Source organism: Fulvia fulva, chromosome 7, assembly GCF_020509005.1.
Source record: "Fulvia fulva chromosome 7, complete sequence".
In the NCBI taxonomy this organism is placed as follows: domain Eukaryota; kingdom Fungi; phylum Ascomycota; class Dothideomycetes; order Mycosphaerellales; family Mycosphaerellaceae; genus Fulvia; species Fulvia fulva.
This window is the reverse complement of record NC_063018.1, coordinates 3047173-3064901: the sequence shown is the minus strand read 5'-3', so window position 1 is coordinate 3064901 and position 17729 is coordinate 3047173. Positions and strand designations below refer to the sequence as shown.

The window sequence follows — 17729 nt, the reverse complement described above, 5'->3', positions numbered from 1 at the left end:
TCCACAACACCATCCAGGAACATCTTTGCGCCTCACCTCAACGCAGGCATGGTGAGTATGGTACTTTCGAGATACCAGATCAGTGCTAATGTTTCATAAAGGAGAGCCCGCACGAGCATCAACAGAGTCTCCTGCTCTCCCGTATCATCACCAACGTGGTAGGAAACCCATGAATGACCCACGCGAATGGTGGAGCTGACCTCGACAAGGAGAAACTGAACGACGCTATCATGGTCCTGAACAAGAGCCTCCAGGTATGCATGCCGAATCGGTGCTCTCAGGACTTCGCTGACCCACCCGCAGGAGATCAACGTCCAGAACATGAATGTGGAGCTCGTGGCTCAGATGTTGAAGAACTACCAGTCGAATGTGCTTTTTCATCTTGAAGGTACTGCTAAGAGCTACTTGTGCCGACTTGTCTGAATGCTGACGCTCTGGGCAGCCACCGATAGTCTGAAGGAGCCATCATGAAGTGACCTTTGTCACGGCCGCGCGTCCGACACATGCTACGCATGGACTACAAACCTGTACTGAAATAACTCGTGGCGCCGAGGACACAGCCTTCTCGCTTGAGGCTACGTGGCAGGTATAACTGAGGTCTGATCTCGGGATGTGGTGTCTGACCTTTGATCTGGAGCTCCCGGCCATGGCTGAACACGCCTGCACCATACTGCTCGCCCTGGTGCTCAGCACTGATCTCAAAGCTTACCGCCCTTGTGGATCGGGGATGTGTGTCCATACTTGCTTCGACAGCGCTGCTCGAGAACCACTCTGATCACCGCGGTGGCTCCCTCCCAGCTGGATCGGCGTCTGGCTATCTCGACCGCGGCTTGTACTGCTCAGCCAACACCTCGTGGAGAGCTCCGGCCCAGATCAGGTCGTACAGACTCTGTATGGTTTCACCACTGGCCGTCTTCAAACACCCAAGGCGGAAAGAAGGCAACGAGACCTTTCCTGCTTGGACGTGCAGCAATCATGTCAACCTCAGTTGTTCCCGAGCAACGCTCCCGATGAAATGCAATCTACCTCGGTTTCACTTCCTCTCATTCCTCTTCATGGACGTGTACGCTTTGCTATGGTTTATACAAGTCTGCTATGAGCTCGCAGTGCTTTCTCAGGCTCGCCAACGTGCACAACTTCACAATCTGAGCAGCTGAGCACAAATCAGACTATCAGTCCTCGATCTGGTCTGCCATACTTCCACGAATGCAGTCTTCCTTCACTTTGTAGTAGATATGTACTGTTACCACCCACATAAGCTTCGGCAAATTGCGGCGGAAGCTGATCGATGATTGGTCGATCCGACTAGACACGATGTGCAACCTCAAAAGCCAACACCTACGCTACACTTGAACTAAACCCCTCCAGCCCTCGGCACCGACGCGCCCAAGAGTCGACCACCGCGACAAGGTCGTGGAGATCCTGGCAAGTTTGACATCGGCAGTCCTTGGCCTGAAACGCGAGATTTGTCCAATGCCAGCGCGATGGAGGCACAACCGCAGAAACGCGACAATCATACTCCATCATGCGCTGTGTGTCAGAGGCGCAAGGTGAAGTGCGATCGAGTGTATCCCTGTGCGGCATGTACGAAGTCGGGGCTTGAATGCGCCTTTCCGCCACCTCGAAATGGGAAACGTGCGCGGCGGAGTACCACGCACCAGCATGGTCCTCAAATGCAGGAACCCGCAGCAAGACCTCCCTACTCATCGGCTCCCCATGTGGACCGTGCCACTGCAGGGTACTCTGGAGGCATGAGGCACGGGAGCAATGAGCTCCCTTCTCCAGAGTCGACGATCAGCACAGGTACGAATAATGCTCGGCTGGTCTCGGATGGCGCGGGTTATCGTTATGTCAACAATCACCTCTGGAGCGCTCTTTCTACAGACGGCCATGCCGACGGGAGAAGTCCAGGTGCCAGCACAGAAGATCACAAGTCCAGTGGTGCTGGCTCGCGATCAGGACACGCAATCTACGAAGACATCGCTCGCGGCGGCGACGAAGGCTCCGAAGGTCGTAGCTTTTTGTTCGGCAATGCTTCATCAGATTCACGATCAGTGGCGGAACAGCCCGTCCCTCCTGCAAATCATGTTGTCTTCTTGTGGCAGACCTTTCTTGCTAACGTGGATCCGGTCATGAAGATCTCGCATGCTCCGACGATTCAACCCATCTTGCTGGGCCAAATAGGACGGCCAAACATTCCTGCAAACGAGAAGGTCCTGGTGTCTGCAATCTACTTCATCAGCACTGTCTCGCTTACAGATGAGCAGTGTGTAGGCTCACTTCAAGACACGCGTGCAAATCTGTTAAAGAGGAATCGGATAGCCACTGAAGCGGCCTTGTCTGCAGCTGGCTTCATTACGACAACCGATACGATGGTCTTGCAGGCATTGATACTCTACCTCGCAGCTCTACGTAGTCTTGGTGAGGTTCAGACGGTCTGGTCACTGTTTGGGCTAGCGATTCGGATAGCAGGGACCATTGGGCTCGCCCGAGATGGGACGTCGTTCAATTTGTCGCCATTCGAGACAGAGATGCGGCGGCGCTTGTGGTGGGGAATCGTCTACTTCGATGGGCGAATGGCCGAGCTCGTAGGACAGGACGGAGACCTCATGGGTAATGACTACGAAGCGGCGCAGCCATCGAATCTTAACGACAACGATCTGTTCCCGACGATGTCGCGCTTTCCCGAACCGCGCAAAGGTCCCAGCGATGCTATCTATCTTCAGGCCAGAATTTTGAGTGTGACCGTGGCCAGACGGCTGCAGGGTTTGGCTGGACCGCAAGGAACGTGGCATAAGCTGAGAGAAGCCACAATGTCAACCCGCGAAAAGCTCGACATCATGCATCACATCGAGCAAAGATATAATGCTGAGATTCTGGAGATATGCGACCCTAGTGTGCCACTGCAATATCTCAGCATCAACACAGCTAGAACGTTCGCAACCAAACTTCGCCTGATTGCTCGTATACCAATTGTCGATCTAGACCGCGACTGGGAGGATCCCACTGGCTTCTCAGAGAATGCTTTCCTGTTGAGCATGGATTTGTTGCAGCTCCAAGTAGACCTTTGGTGTGAGCCCATGGTAGCGCAATGGCGATGGCATTGGCAAGCGCATTTCCAGTGGTATGCATTGGTAAGCTTGCTGCGTCAGACCCGTCTGCGGCAAACTGGACATGGTATCTCTCGAGCCTGGATGCTGATTCAAAAGGCCTTCGAGATTATCATTCCCACACTGGAGCTGGGTGAGAGGAAGAGTCTACTCTTGTCTGGTATCCACAACCTTCTAGACGCTGCGAAACGGCAGCAGGATCAGGCGGACTCTGCGGCCCATGACCGGAAGCCTCCAGCGCAGCGGAACACGCCTGTCATGGTGCAGCAGCCGGGACCAGCGATGCCTCCGAATGGCTTCAGCGCTGGGTATGGTGCGAGGCCTCACACGGCTGTTCTTCCCAGTATGGAGCAGGTTCGCAGTCAAGCGCAGACTCCAGTATCTTTTGGCGTTTCGGCGACGGCATTAGAACAAGCAGATCCAATCTTTGGCCTTGACCTGGATGCCATCGATTGGGTTGAGTTCGATCGTCTTGCTACGGAGCTCTGCCAACAGTAAGGACTTCTATATGGTCCGCCTTCATCATCACAAAGTGGATGTCAGCCAGAAGTAAGCAGTCAATCCGGTCCCATATGTGAGCAGCAGCAGCCGACTCGGTGCATACAGAAGACGTTTCGGTACCGACCATGATGAAGAAACCCTGCAGGGTTGCCTATAGTCGGGGCAGCAGTCTGGGGAGCCGAGCTCATGCCCAGCCCTACCTGCCTACTACACAATGGTACGACAGATGGCACAATGGGATGCCAAACGTGGCATATTTAATCAATATCACGTTATGTCGGCTTAGTTGTAGCCGCGTTCATGGTCTGTCAGTCGTTGCACGCAATGGCGCGGTCGCTCAGCTCTCAGCAGGTCGGCGCTCAGAGCGACCGACGTGATAAATTATACGGTGGTATATATTATGGCCAGCGAAGTTGGGAACGCTGTTGCAAGATCAACAAGCCAAGTCACCATCTGTGGACGTCCATCAGCCCGGACCCATGACAAAGTTCGATGCGAACATCAACGATGTCCCGCTCATCAACGGAAATGGATCTCTGTCCCAGGATGAGGTGCGCTGCTCAGCGTCAACAGGTGTCAACGTGCTCATTGTAGGTGCTGGAGTGGGCGGGCTTACTGCGGCGCTCGAATGTCATCGCAAAGGACATTCCGTGAGGGTGCTGGACAGATCTACAGAAGCGAGCGCAGGAGGTATGCATCCCTGATCCACGAACTATCTCTGCACCTACTGACTACATTGCAGGTGACATGTTCACGATTGGATCGAGTGCTCTCAAGATGCTGGAGCATTACCCGGGCATGATGCGCGAATATGACGAGGTCTCTGTGCACAACCTGTGGATGAGGTTTTCGAAGTGGACCGGTGAAGTTATTGGACCAACGTTTCCTTTCGGCGCAGGTGCCCCAGGAACGGAGAGATACAAAGCCGCGAAGCCGCCAATGGAGACTCAGCTTCAACCACAATTTCATGCTATGCTGTACCACCAGCTAGAGCGATTTGGGATCGAGGTTCGATTCGACATGCGGGTGATGGAGTACGTCGAGGATTTAGACCGCGGTCTCGGTGGTGTGCTCACGGATAAGGGCGAGCGCTTCGAAGCTGATCTCATCATTGCCGCCGACGGCTTCAATTCAAAGTCGCAAATGATGGTGCCGCGTACCACTGGTGATGCGAGACCTACAGGCAGAACTGTCTTTCGAGGTGCGTTTCCACTCGAAATCGCACAAGCCGATCCGCTGGTCAACGATGTATTCGGCCTCAGAGACGGTAAGGACCCGATGATGCAAGCATGGCTTGGACCAGATACACACTCTGTCATCCTGGCATACCTGGACAAACATGGTAAAAACGGAAAGCTGGCGTTCGGCTTAGCGTTTCGTGAGCCAGAGGGTCAGACTAGGCAAGAGTCATGGCATGACACAGTCTCGAGCGAGGAGATGTTGAGTATCATTGAGCGTCTGCCGGGCTGGTCTGGTGCTATGAAGCAATTGATCAGCCTGACACCGCCAGAGACGATCGTTGCGTGGCCACTGAACCCACGCAATCCAAACCCAGTCTGGCACTCACCAGGAGCAAGCGTTCTGCAGCTTGGTGATGCTGCACATCCTTTCTTGCCAACGAGTGGGAACGGTGCAACCCAAGCCATCGAAGACAGTGTGACGATCGCAGAGTGTTTGGCACAAGCTGGGAAAGATCTGGTTACCACGGCAGTCAAAGTGCACAACCTGCTTCGAGCGGATCGAGTCTCTTGTTTTCAGCTTCTTGGCTTTGCCAATGCTGAGCGCTTCCAGTAGACAGACTTTGACGCTGTTGGCAGAGATCCAAGCAAAGTGCAGCCAAAGTTGCCGAAGTGGATTTGGTCGTTGAATCCGGAGAAGTACGCACAAGACAACTATGCCAAAGCGGCGGCGAGTCTTGTGTCTGGTGGTCCATTGTTCAATAACTCGAATATACCACCTGGGTATGTGCCTAAGCCATGGACAATAGATGAGGTTGAAGCAATGCAAAAGGCTGGTGGGCATGTCGAGTTGCTGGGCGACTGGAGCTGAACGGTCGACGTTACGACAATGGTATGATCCCGACCTGTCTGGTTGAGTAACTTCTTCTGTACGCCCTTCTTTAGGTCATGCCGCAGCGTCCGCACACAAGTAGAGTGTGACATCTTTCCTCCTTCGTTCCTGTGCATCAGCCCGAAACGTGGTTACCTAATCGCTTTACTTACCTAGGCAAGACAAGAGCGGAGCTTTTCTGCGGAGAGCTCCAGACTCGGTGTGCCGCCATGCAGCTGATCCAATCAAGCTATAGCGATAATGTCGTCAACGGCTAGCTTATACCGCAACTTTGAGATAACATAAGAACAAAGCCACAAAATACTATACACTAAATACAGGTCCGTGGCAAAAAACTTCCTGAACAACCCAGATCACGACATCATCAACATGGCAGGGAAATGGCACACTCAAAACGACGCTCCAACAGTAAAGGACCCAACAGCCGACACCTTCAAAATCACAGCACTGCCCAAGACCGACATCTGGCGCCGCACAGATGACGATGATGTCTTCAACGCCCCCATGATCTACCAGAAACTCAAAGCCTCAGACTTCAAGTCCATCTCGGTCACAATCTTCGCACCCTGGAAGACGCAATACGACCAAGGCGGTCTCATCCTCGCTTTCCCCTCCGAGTCCGGCGATCTAAAGAACTCCAAGTGGATCAAAGCCGGTATCGAGTACCACAACAACGTCTCCGTCCTCGGCATCGTAGGGACGGATCGATACAGCGATTGGAGTATTGCTCCGATGAGCCAGGAGCATCATCAGAAGGCACGGTTCAGGTTTGAGAGGGACGGACAGACGCTGTGGGTCTATGGTGCGCAGGAGAAGGGGGAGGAGAAATTGGGGCCGATGAGGGAGGTTAAGTGGGCGTTCATGGAGGGGAGGTTGGAGCAGGAGGTGTGGGTTGGGGTCTATGCGGCGAAGCCGACGACGAATGATGATGATGTTGAAGGTGAGGTGGGTGTGGAGGTGACGTTCTCGGGGTTGGAGGTTGAGGTGGGTGGGGAGGAGTGATGTTGTCGCTGTTGGCAGGGATGCTTGACTGTGCACGTGATGACGCATGTCGATTAGTCATTAGCGTGGGCAGCATCGCAACGACAACAAGCGTTTTGCGGCTTTCACTTCTCGTCTACCTTCATGCTGTTCACTTCTGCACGTGCACGACGCCTAGCTTATGATCATTCACGACGCTACAGTACCTCCCACAGGACTCCTGTATGGTCGTTCGCCAACCAATGCGCGTCACTGCACCAATTGCGATACCATTTCAAGGGCCAGTAGTCAAGAGTCGGGCGTGACATCAAGACATGGAAGATCAGACGACTATAGTGGGCTCCCTACACAAGATAATGCGCATCATCGTATGGTCGTGGCATGCTGTGGGGACTTCCAGTGGGCATGGGCACACGGAGGACCCTCGTGGGTGGACGGGCACAGGGCATAACCATCCCCCTCCTGAGAGAAGCAGGACGTGTTCTACAGCTTACTGCTATGGGGCTTAAGCCCCTTGATGGGATGATCGACAGAGTTGGATGCGTTGCTGAAAGCCAAATGGAGGATTGTTACGCCTAGCTTTTCAAGCTGCTCGTGCAAGTGAAGAGTGGTGCAGCACTTAGCACTCTTCGGAGCTCATATTGGCTTCCTGCGAGTCGGTGCGAGCATTGTGGACCGGCGATGGTGCTATTCACTATGAACAATGAAGTTGAGGCAGATGAATGTGAAGGCGGCATGTGCTGTGTGAATGTTGAAGTGGATGCACATCTGCTAGCGCGTCTCAAAAGCAGCGCGAAGGCCCCACTTTGATTTAACGGCCAGCTCATGTCCACAATCTTTCCCTCCCATACTTTGCAAAACATCACACCGACATCGCGCATTATTGACGTGAACAGACCTTCGAGATGGCCGCGCAACTTGCGAATGCCGATTTCCTCGCCAATGCTCTCGTGAGCCTCGATATCAACGCGCCGCCACAGTTCGACGCAGACGAGTTCGCCGCCGCTTTCGACAACATCACAATCGAAGAGGACGACATCGACAGCAACATCAAGGAAGCTCCAGGCCCCACTCTGCCAACTCGACTCATCGGTCCCCATGGACAATATCACGAACTGCAACTCGATTTCCCAGCACTCGACCTCCTCAACAAGGGATACGAGAAGTTCCTGATCCATGAACCGAAGGAGATCATTTTCCGCGACCGTCCAAAGCTGAAGAACTTCCACCTTCGAGCCGAGAACCTCACCTTCTCCACCAGACTCGACACTCCTCGCTCTGTCGGGTTCAGCTTTCTCTTACCACCTGAGCTCCCCGCGATTGAGCAGCACAACACCCTCGTAGATCTCGTGCAGCGTCTGTCATGCTCACCAGGTATCAGCAACCTCGAAGTGCTACAGTTCAAATTCTACGGCCACGAGCGCATCAGGTTCCGGCTCACTACCACATTTTTACTTGCCACCGGCTTCTCGCACCGTGAAGTGATGATGTACGAGTACACCGCGATCGAGTGGCAACGCTATCGTGCTGCCAACAGAGATCTGAAATGGATGAAGCTACTGAACAACCTCGTTGATCGTGCCTCCGACCGCGCCTACCTGTCTGCACGTGAGAAGATGAAGAAGGCAGACCCAAAGCTCGTCGAGTCAGACGACTCGTTCATAGACAAGAAGTGGAAGATGTACAACATCGGCAGTGCAAACATCGTGCTGTTCAGACGTCTTGACAACTTCAAGAAGCAAGTCGTTGAGGAGAATGGATGGCAAGGAACGGAACAGCAGTACTTGATGGAGCTAGAGTGTGGACATCGCATGGTGCTCTCGCTAGTCTACGTACTACATCGCATGCCTGAGGAGGAGGTCAAGTCTTTCTGCTGCTCGTTCTGTGGCGAGCGCGTTCTCGCTGACCGTCATCTCCGTCGCATCGAGTTGGTGCATGACCACGAGAAGAGAGCCCTGTTCCTGTACAAGGAGCCAAAGTGGAAACTTCTCCGCGCCCAGGTCATGAACGACATCTTCCAGATCCGTGTTGCAGATCTCGTGGCGGCGCTGATGGAGACGCTGGGCAGCTTTGACGTGCCGGAGTCGGTTTCGCCAGCAGAGTTGATTTCCGTGAACTCCCCGGAGACTCAGATCATCCTGCAGTCCTTCGCAACACTATTCGGACGCAGCTGTGTTGTGATGAGCGCGGCGTTCCGCTTCGACCGCTACGACACGCGCTGCCTGATGATGATGAACGCGATCAGAGTCATTCGCATTCACACTGGCCTTGCTCAGAGCAATGTCCGTATGTTGAAGCAAACACTACCGCCGCTGTATTTCCGCTTCCTTGGTATATGGTTCACCAGAGCTATCGTGCTCTGTGCTGCTAAAGTGGCAGAGCAGAAGGCCACAGCTGCCAAGGCCGCCGAGGAAGCCGATCGTATGAAGATGTAATGGAGTGCGCTGTGCTGTGCTTGATGTGCTGGACGTTTGAATTACGGTATGAATCGATGCTCATGATGTTTGCTCTCCGCTGACTGGAAGCAGTATTTGTTGTTACGTGATGTGGCGGTCACTTACCAATTTGCTCAGTTGTCCGTAGAATAGTTGAAGCATTGATGCGTCGATACATGGTATGCCTGTCACCGGCCTGGCCAACGCTCTTATACTTGAGTGCACTTCACGACGGTCGCGGCGTCCGGCTCGTTACTCGAGAAGTCTCCATGAAGGCCGTGGTATGAGTACGCTGGAGCGAAGCTTTGTCACCTACATGGAGAATAACGCCCAAACACCACAAATTGTTCCAGGCGAGGCTCGGCCCGCAAGATATATCACCATCTATGGAAAGACAGCGATGCCAACACCCTTCGCCGGATCTTGCCTTCGATCATGAAGCCGCTCATGGGCACGTAATTACTCCTTGGCCTTCTCGCATCTCTCTACTTTTCTCGAAACGGTCCGAGGGTCTTGTCCATGTCATTCATCACAATTCTCACCTTCTCGAGGCTAGCCTGGAGTTCCTTGATCTCCTCAGTAGTCTCCTTGTCCAGACGGTCGCGTGCTCTCTCGCTGTCACGAAGCGTATCCTCCAGGATCTTGATCTTCTTGTGGCTCTTCGCCTCGTTGATGGCGTTGCTAGAGATGATCTTCTCACGCTCAGTGACCTGGCCTTCGAGTCGGGTGACCTTGGCTTGGAGGTCCCCAATGATCTGGCCGACAGTCGGTTCCGGGACATAGTACGCCATCTGTGGTGGCGGAGCGAAGCCGTACGGAGCTGGGTATTGAGGATGTTGAAAGGTATGACCGCTGCTAGGTTGTTGGGAAGGACCGGCGTTAGCGTATGGGAAGTTGCTGGGCCGGATGACGCTGTAATGCGGTGGGGTTGGGTTGTACTGCCGCCGGGGAGCTGGTCTACTGTGTTAGCGGGTAGCCTAAGATGCTGACTGTAATAAGCAGTACACTCAGCGACAGAGGGCACAGGTGGTAGAACTCGGTTGGGGCCATTCATGACCTGTTGTTGACCTGGTTGACGTGCAACTGGGACTGGGGAAATACCGTGTCTATACATCGCGTCGTATTGCTGTCTGGCTCTCTGCTCAGCTGTCATCGCTGGAGCTTGTTGGGCGGCACGTTGAGTAGCGGCAATGTTGGGCCTGCTGCGATAGCCTGGGTCGACCAAAGCAGTTGGAGGGCGGTTGAAGGTCGATGTCGCGGCGTTCAATGCTGGCGGTGGTATAGGAACCGTGGGCTTTGCAGCCTTAGCAGGACGAGTGTCTGCGGAGCTGGAGCTATGATCAGTAACCCTGTCTACTGAAGCGGATCTGCTCTGACTCCCTGCACTCTTCACGGTGCTGCTGACTATGTTGTCCCGGTCAAGGTACTTACAAGTCGGTTGGCGGAGCAGCTCGCTTGCGCGTACCCTGCTGATCATCGAGTCCAGAAGAGCGGGCTTTGTCCTCTGCAGTACCTTCTGGTTGCTGAGCGCCAGGGCGAGGTCCGGGGTTCTCGATCGTGGAAGTTGGAGTGCGACGGGGTCCGGTCTACGAGTAATAATTGTCAGTCGTTATGTTGAAACAAAGAGAGCTTCGTGACTATTTGCTTCTATGATGTCGCTGACACTTCTCGCTCTATCCTCTTGCCATGTCTGTATGTCTGTGCTTGAGCGAATGTACATCCCTCGAGGCTACTCACCTGGCTGTTGACGGTGGCGGAGAGAATGGCTTGTTGTGAGTCCTCAGCGATGACGATCGCATTGGTCTGCGAATCTCCTCGCATAGATGCAGGAGGCGCGTTGGTGGGAATTTTGGTGGGCTTGACTGGGGCGATGGCGGGACTGCGGTCTTGCGGCACACCACTGGGTGGCGAGGCTTCTGGGGAAGTCATGTCGACCTGAGATTGTGTGCCTTTGATGTTGGATTGGTGCGTGTGCACGGGTGTCTCGAGATGAGCTTTATAGTCCACTTCACGAGTCCAGAAGCTCGGGCCCGCTGGCTTGGCGGGCATGAGCCAGAGGGGAACACGCTTCAAGCTGGAGCTTCTTACAGTCCACGGCCGAGAAGTTGTGGATTAAGTCTCAATTACCACGGGTATGAGTCCAACCGACTACTATCGACTTCCTCGAAATCATCCACAAAACTCGTCGACGGTGGTCTCTGCAGATTGCCTATATCCTCGCACAGCGTTGACTTCGTCTGCTGTGTCTTTCACGCTGATTCGCTTTGGTCTTGGCTCGGGAGGAAGACGAGATATGATTGCTGGCTCGAGAGTGTTGTTGGTCTAGGAAGAACGCTTCTTCGATCCGCTCTACGAGTCTAGAGTATGTTTGCTCGGTGCAGGAGGCTTGAGTCATGTTCCCGCTATAGTGCTGATCCTCACGATGACAACACAAGTCTATATTCGGCGATTTTAAATCTACGCTGAAAGTCTCTCTCGTTCCTCGTTAGTGCTCGTGGGTGGTCAAGAAGCTGATGGCAGAATAGTGTGCACGCAGTGAATCTCTCCCTCATGATGCTGTGTTCTACGTCCCGTAGCCTCGCCCTGATGTCATCTGATGCACGAGTTTTATCTCCAATTCGGTATGGTTGAGATGAAGCGGCGTGAATGCAGCGTTTTGAACCCCGATGCTACCATGCAAAGAGCGTTTACAACGTGAAGGCTTGTAACCCATGGACATTGGCTCTCTATTGGACAGTTTGAACTCCAATTCCTATACCTTCCTATGTCTTGCATCCTTTGCGTGCTATACTCGTGCTGCTTTCCAACACCTTCCGTTGATGTCCACGCACCTCATATAGCCTACTTGTAGTGCAGGTTGTTCAAGCTTCTCCGACGGACAGTTTCTGATGGTTCCTTCCAAGAAGCCTGCGTCACCTCAAGCGTCCTTTGATGCTACGCAAGTCTTCTCAAGCTTCTCACATTGCTTTTCCACCTCGTCAAATTTCTTCCATAACTCCTGGAGCCAATTTCCCTGCCCACCATAATTCCCTGCGGTCTCGGTACGTTGACTTTGCAAAACTTCAAGCTCGTTCACCGCCTTCTGATGCTGTTTCCGAAGGACTGAAAGCTCTTGGTCCTTAGCTGCAAGTTTGTTCTGCAATTCATCGATGGTGGTGCTCATTTCTTGTCGCTGGTCGAAGTTCTCCCGGTCCATCTCAGCGATCATCATTTCACGTCTGACGATCTGATTGTGCTGCTCTTCGAGATGATGACGGATCGGGCCCAGAAGATGGTCGAAAGCTGGTGGAGTCGGGGTGAAGGTGGGCTGGGTCTGAGTGAAGTTGGGTCGGGTCGGGGTGGAGGTGGGTAGAGCTGGGGCGTGGTTGTTTTGAGTATAGGGTTGGGCGAAGTTGCTATACTGAGTTGATACCTGTGGGTCGTGGTGAGAAGGAGAATCCGGCCGCGGTGGGAGGCTGTGATGCACGGATGAATATGGCTGACCGATCGGCGGCGGGAATGTTGGACGGAGTGAGTCGGTGGCGCCTGAGGCAGGAGGTGCGATAGGAGGTAGATTGCGTTGTGTGTAATATCGGCTTTGTGCTTGACCTTGAGACGGCCCTAGAAGCAACACGTCAGCCAAGTTTCAAGGTAACCAGAAAATGAGAGAAGCTTACAGATAGTCTCCAGTGGTGGCAAAAGCTCGTGATTACTACCGTGGCTCGATAGAGCCATGGCAGGAAGCTGAAGTGCCTTCATTGCTCCAGGTGAGAGTGCGGGCAGAGCAGGTTGGTCCTGACGGGCGGTAGTCTTCGTAGCAGCAATATCAGGCCTGTAGGAAGATGATGCAAGGACCGGGGCGCCGAGATCATGGTGTTGATGATTTTCGCCCGCGCGTACAACATCCTGATCAAATGCTTCCAAGGAAGTAGAGATTGGGATCTGTGCAGCTGGGACTCTAGCGGTCTTATCTGAAGGGGTGTCGGGCATGCGGTGGTGGGGAGGGGCGCCGGCATAGGTCACAGCTTGAGTCATAGCTGCCGTGCTGCTCGATGTTGGGGTAGCATTGCTCGGTGGCGGATGCGATGGCCGGAGCGATGAAGTTTTTGGGGCCTTCGGCAAACGCGATGACTCAGGCCTGCGAAGGCATGTTAGCAAACGTCATGCACACATGCTGGAGTTACGTTGCTCAAAGACGCGCAGCTGGATTAGTACGGGCAAGATGAGAACGAGTCATGCACTTACAGGTGGTCGGATGAGGCAGCTCGCTTGTGCGGCAGCTGCTTCCCATCACCAGACGGGTGGCGGGCTTGCTCCTCTGCTGCGCTTTGCACGCCTTTGAATTTGGAGGAAATGCCGACATAGTCAGTGCAGCGCGCTGCAGCTTTGGTCCCGAGCTAGCAGAGTAAGTGGGTCAGCTAGACAGTAGTACATATGGGAAAGAGTGTACACACAAGTTGACAGAGATTGCATGGTCGCTGACCATCGCACTTGCGCTTCTTGATCTGGCACCGACTACAGGAGTTGATGGCGTCGGAGGAACCAGCAGCGCTCGAGTCATCGTCTTGGGTGAGGTCGATCACTTCTTGTGGGACAGGTGCACTGCTGACATACTGCGATTAGCCTGAGCCTAGAAGACTGGTGGGTAAGCACTAGGGATGTGCATCAGAAGAGCCCACCTTGAAGACCGCATAGTGGGATCTGTATCTCCTGTGTTTGGGACTGACATGTTGTCGCGCTCCTGCAAGTAGTCCATGATTGAAACACAATCGGATGATGTTTGGTTGACCGTGCAAGATCTTGGCGATGTTCAACTCGGAAAGTTGCGTCTCGTATTCATGGTCGAGCGTCGAGGTGTTGATCAAGTCGCTCGAGAAGCCAGTGTGGGTCCAAGGCCCAAAGCCGAAAGTTGCGGGCACTCCAGTGAATGAGAAAGTTGCCCGTGATGGCCACGTGGACCGCGCATACGTGTCGTCATGGTGATCTCCGACCGCGCAGCGCCAGCCTCTGCCTATAAGTACGCGCCTCCCTCTTCTCAATGGCTCCCACTTCGCTCCACCAACGACCGTGGTCGCAACTGCAACCACCGCCCAAGCACAATCCTGCTGCTGACAACGAACATGGCAAGTCGCACCACACCCGAGTCGGCTGCGCAACAAGCTAACATCACCTGCAGGACACCACCCCTGGAGCAGCTGCATTGTCGCGCAGCGCACAAGGCCACATCGCTACCATTAGAGAGATGCAGCCACCACGAAAGGAGATCTCTGCTTGCATTCGGAGTTCGTATCTATACTGCGTTACATCTCGAACGAGAGTAAATCCAGGCTATGCGCTCTAATGGCGGCGTATGCGGACCTTATGGGCCGACTCGTCGCCTCTGGTCGTCAGCAGCACTACTCGAACCGAGGCTGTTTGTATTCGGCGTGCTCGAACCAGATTCGCTTGCATTCGGTGGTGCTGCGGTATCCTGCCAGAGGTGTGTGACTCTGCCGCGGATCTGGGTAGGTCGCAGCTTGTATTCGGCGTGCTCGAACCTGCTTCGCACTCAGACCCACGCTCCAGCGACGACTCGACTTGATTCTACTACGGCAACACTAGGTGACTTCAAGTTTGATCGTATATGCGTGCGAGCCATTCGGGCTCGCCTCGGCTGACTTCGTCCAAACCTTTTTGTCAGTGACCGTGTTTCGCGAGACACGGACCTGGCTCAGGAGATCGAGTCTCTTCGCGTTCGCTCATACCGATCGCTCCCTTTTTCATCGTCGTCAGTGCTAAGGCATGGGCGCGGAGAAGATAGAGTCGGATCGCTATTCGCAGCATGCTCCTTTCCCGAGCTCGTGTTGACCTCTGCTCCATTAGTGCATCCATACGATTATCCTTCGCCCTAGTGTCCCAACAGCAGGCAGACGCTTCCGCCAAATGGCAGCTCGAGGCACCAGCGGAGCAATCTTTGAGTAGACGCTGGGAGGCCAGTTGGATCTGGATATATCTACTGCTGCAGTCTAAGTTCTGCAGGACGAATCAGAGGTCTATCAGACCACCCTGCATGCTCACGCTGCACAAGATTCGCTGTGCCGTTGGAGCATATCGCACACTAGGAGGCACAGGTGAAACCCAAATGCTGAGTGAATACTTGGCTGGTGGGTGACTGGGCGGCAACCCGGGCAGGCAGCCCACCTGCTGCTGAAGGCCAGCCTTTGGGGAGGAAGCGAATGGCCTGTCTTTACGTGTCGATATGGAGATGCAGCAATTCTTGAACCTGTCGTATGGTGTTGCAACACTGGTTGACGTTTGGAGTTCTTGCTCTCGCAACAACATGCTTTCAAGTCTACGAGAGATGTCGACGCTGTCGACACTGTTGGACGGAAGGTGATGTCGAGAAGTCAAGAAGCATCAGGGGACCACTTTCACAAACAGCCGGAGCTTCCGGGATGCGCCGAGGAGCGCTGCTCCGATCCGATGTCCAATGTCACCCCCCAAGCATGCGCGACTACGACCTCACTTGCTGCTACACAGGCATGTGATTTCGGAAATGGCGCGCTATACGCAGATCTGGCGCTATGCTCTGCTCTTCCTCACTTACCTCTCCGCCGCGCTGGCAGCAAGTGCGTACTCGTATCCCCCCAAGTAAAGTACATGGTCTCTCCGCTGCTGACACCTATCTAGCACCAACCTCGTTCTGCAAATGCACCTGCTTTACCAACAGCACCATCATACCTCTCGATGGACCATCCTCCTCTCTGAAGAACAACACTTTCTTCAGCGATCCGTCTCCTCCTAGCCTCAAAGTCCGTAACGACAACCCTCTTTTCGACACGCGCGCTCCGGCCGAAGGCGCCAAACGTACTTGCAACAACTGCAACAAGCAATTCTGTCTCTCATACAACCTGCCGATATGTAAAGATGCAGACGTCGAGAAAGATGTGTTTGCGACGTGTTTCCAGAGGGACAGCACGAAAGACGAGATCGTGGTGGTGGGGTTCATATTTGCTACTGTCAGCCTACTAGCCTGGGCAACGATCAAGCCGTGGGTGGAGAGATGGAGGGAGGGTCGAGGTTATGCAAGAGTTGGCGGATAAAGAGAATGAGCGAAATGCCTTCAGGCGTGATCGACAGCTTGCCTAATACAAGAGCCCCTCGATGAGAACCGTGTCACCGATGTTCCGTTGTCGGCAGCAGAGACAGATCAAGGACACACTTGGCTTTGCAGCTGCAATCAGACAGAGCTTCGCACTAAGGCGTGACGCGAAACACTACATGAGCCAGCTGGGGTCAGAGATCGAGGCCGATCGTCGAATACCTGCACGGGCTGTTGCGCCTGCCAAAGGTGCTAAGAACATCGCAACATGCAACTTGTACCTGGCTCAAATGCACTGTCATGTTGTGCAACTGGTAGCACCAGCACCACTACCATTCTGGAACCGAAGATTAGCATCAGATAATGTTCCGTGATATTGGCGAAGGGATAATCGGTGCTGTTGGTCCTGAACTGTTCTTGGGAACATTCTCGCCGCTGCTGAATGCTTACTGGCTCGCGTTCGTGGCACCTTGTCCTATTACTGGAAACTGTATCCATCCGCCAGCCGCGCTGAACAGTCATGCAGCAAGCGCTATGGCGTACGAGACACAACACATGGAGATCGTACTGCGCTGTCATGGAGATTTGGACAGCTTGCTTACCCGTTTCTTCCTCGATGCTCGTCGCTGCAAGCATCAACACAGCAATTCTCGATGCCGGTCCAACAGGTCCTGCGTTACTGGACGACTTCGTCAGCTCGCTGCGGCACAGTCCGTATGTCGAGGATCGTGGTGCTGCGATGGAAGATGGTGTCGACATAGCGCGAAGGTTGAAGAATGTGAAGATCCAGCTTGGAGATGTGCAACCGGACGAACCTATTGGTGTGGTTGTAGTGGCCACAGCCGTGGGAGCTCGGCCCGTGACGAGACTGGTGGAAAGAAGGCGATATGTTTAGCGATTGCTTTCACTGAGTCGCGGTCACAGCAAGGACTGGCGACATGGGCGACCGCCGCCGAGCGTTCCGCCTTAACTTCGAGGCGGAGCCTTTTGCTCAAACACGCCGGTGCATGGCTGCGTCGCGCAATCCCTAACAGTATGTTCGAGGAGACAGCGCTTTGCGTTATGCTTCGGCCACTAGACGTCGCCCCTCACGCATTGTTTGAAGTGCTCGTTGAAGGTCCTTAGAGGCAGCGAGCTTTGTCAACGGCTTTAGAGCTGTTGACGAGATTGTTTGCTGCCCAAATCATCGTGAACACTAGAGCTAGCGTTTGCAGCCAGTGCCAGATCAAACGACTTTATGGAGCTATAGTCGAACCTCCGCTATAACGATGGTCCGATCCAGAGCAGATATGTCGCTATAATGGAGGCATCGTTATGCAGAATGCCAAGCTTAGACAGCCTTAGGTATACTGCCCGTAGTACCGGCCTTCGACCTTGCTGTCGATAACCTTCTAAGCCTAGCCTATAGCCCTCCACTGCCTCGGAGAAGCCCGAGTAACGATATTCTGCATAGCAATCAGGATCTAACGATAATCGTTATGTCGTAAGCGCCTTGCAAAAACGAGCGGCACAGCGGATTGTATCGTTACGGACGTGATGTAGTTGCTCGGATAATCGCTATAGCAGAGGTTC

General features: G+C 53.9%; 8 protein-coding genes across 8 annotated transcripts; 6 read left to right on the top strand and 2 right to left on the bottom strand.

Moving 5' to 3' along the window:
* Positions 1–48: 48 nt before the first annotated feature.
* On the top strand, positions 49–471 carry CLAFUR5_10431 (DASH complex subunit dad4; the record flags this gene model as incomplete). Its single annotated transcript, XM_047909579.1, has 5 exons — positions 49–51; positions 102–158; positions 210–254; positions 304–388; positions 443–471. 5 exons carry the CDS (start codon positions 49–51, stop codon positions 469–471), a joined length of 219 nt encoding a protein of 72 aa, XP_047764280.1.
* A 1013-nt stretch (positions 472–1484) lies between these two features.
* CLAFUR5_10430 (Aurofusarin cluster transcription factor aurR2) lies at positions 1485–3608 on the top strand (the record flags this gene model as incomplete). Its single annotated transcript, XM_047909578.1, has 1 exon — positions 1485–3608. One exon carries the CDS (start codon positions 1485–1487, stop codon positions 3606–3608), a length of 2124 nt encoding a protein of 707 aa, XP_047764279.1.
* A 482-nt stretch (positions 3609–4090) lies between these two features.
* Positions 4091–5405, top strand: CLAFUR5_10429 (FAD-dependent monooxygenase fsr3; the record flags this gene model as incomplete). The annotated part of the gene is made up of 2 exons (XM_047909577.1): positions 4091–4301; positions 4354–5405. 2 exons carry the CDS (start codon positions 4091–4093, stop codon positions 5403–5405), a joined length of 1263 nt encoding a protein of 420 aa, XP_047764773.1.
* Positions 5406–6050: 645 nt separating this feature from the next.
* Positions 6051–6683, top strand: CLAFUR5_10428 (uncharacterized protein; the record flags this gene model as incomplete). The annotated part of the gene is made up of 1 exon (XM_047909576.1): positions 6051–6683. One exon carries the CDS (start codon positions 6051–6053, stop codon positions 6681–6683), a length of 633 nt encoding a protein of 210 aa, XP_047764304.1.
* An 884-nt stretch (positions 6684–7567) lies between these two features.
* Positions 7568–9097, top strand: CLAFUR5_10427 (uncharacterized protein; the record flags this gene model as incomplete). The annotated part of the gene is made up of 1 exon (XM_047909575.1): positions 7568–9097. One exon carries the CDS (start codon positions 7568–7570, stop codon positions 9095–9097), a length of 1530 nt encoding a protein of 509 aa, XP_047764771.1.
* A 485-nt stretch (positions 9098–9582) lies between these two features.
* On the bottom strand, positions 9583–11026 carry CLAFUR5_10426 (uncharacterized protein; the record flags this gene model as incomplete). The annotated part of the gene is made up of 4 exons (XM_047909574.1): positions 9583–10049; positions 10103–10425; positions 10529–10683; positions 10835–11026. 4 exons carry the CDS (start codon positions 11024–11026, stop codon positions 9583–9585), a joined length of 1137 nt encoding a protein of 378 aa, XP_047764772.1.
* Positions 11027–12014: 988 nt separating this feature from the next.
* On the bottom strand, positions 12015–13832 carry CLAFUR5_10425 (uncharacterized protein; the record flags this gene model as incomplete). The annotated part of the gene is made up of 5 exons (XM_047909573.1): positions 12015–12697; positions 12754–13214; positions 13322–13473; positions 13531–13681; positions 13756–13832. 5 exons carry the CDS (start codon positions 13830–13832, stop codon positions 12015–12017), a joined length of 1524 nt encoding a protein of 507 aa, XP_047764769.1.
* A 1713-nt stretch (positions 13833–15545) lies between these two features.
* On the top strand, positions 15546–16158 carry CLAFUR5_10424 (uncharacterized protein; the record flags this gene model as incomplete). The annotated part of the gene is made up of 2 exons (XM_047909572.1): positions 15546–15684; positions 15746–16158. 2 exons carry the CDS (start codon positions 15546–15548, stop codon positions 16156–16158), a joined length of 552 nt encoding a protein of 183 aa, XP_047764770.1.
* Positions 16159–17729: the final 1571 nt, after the last annotated feature.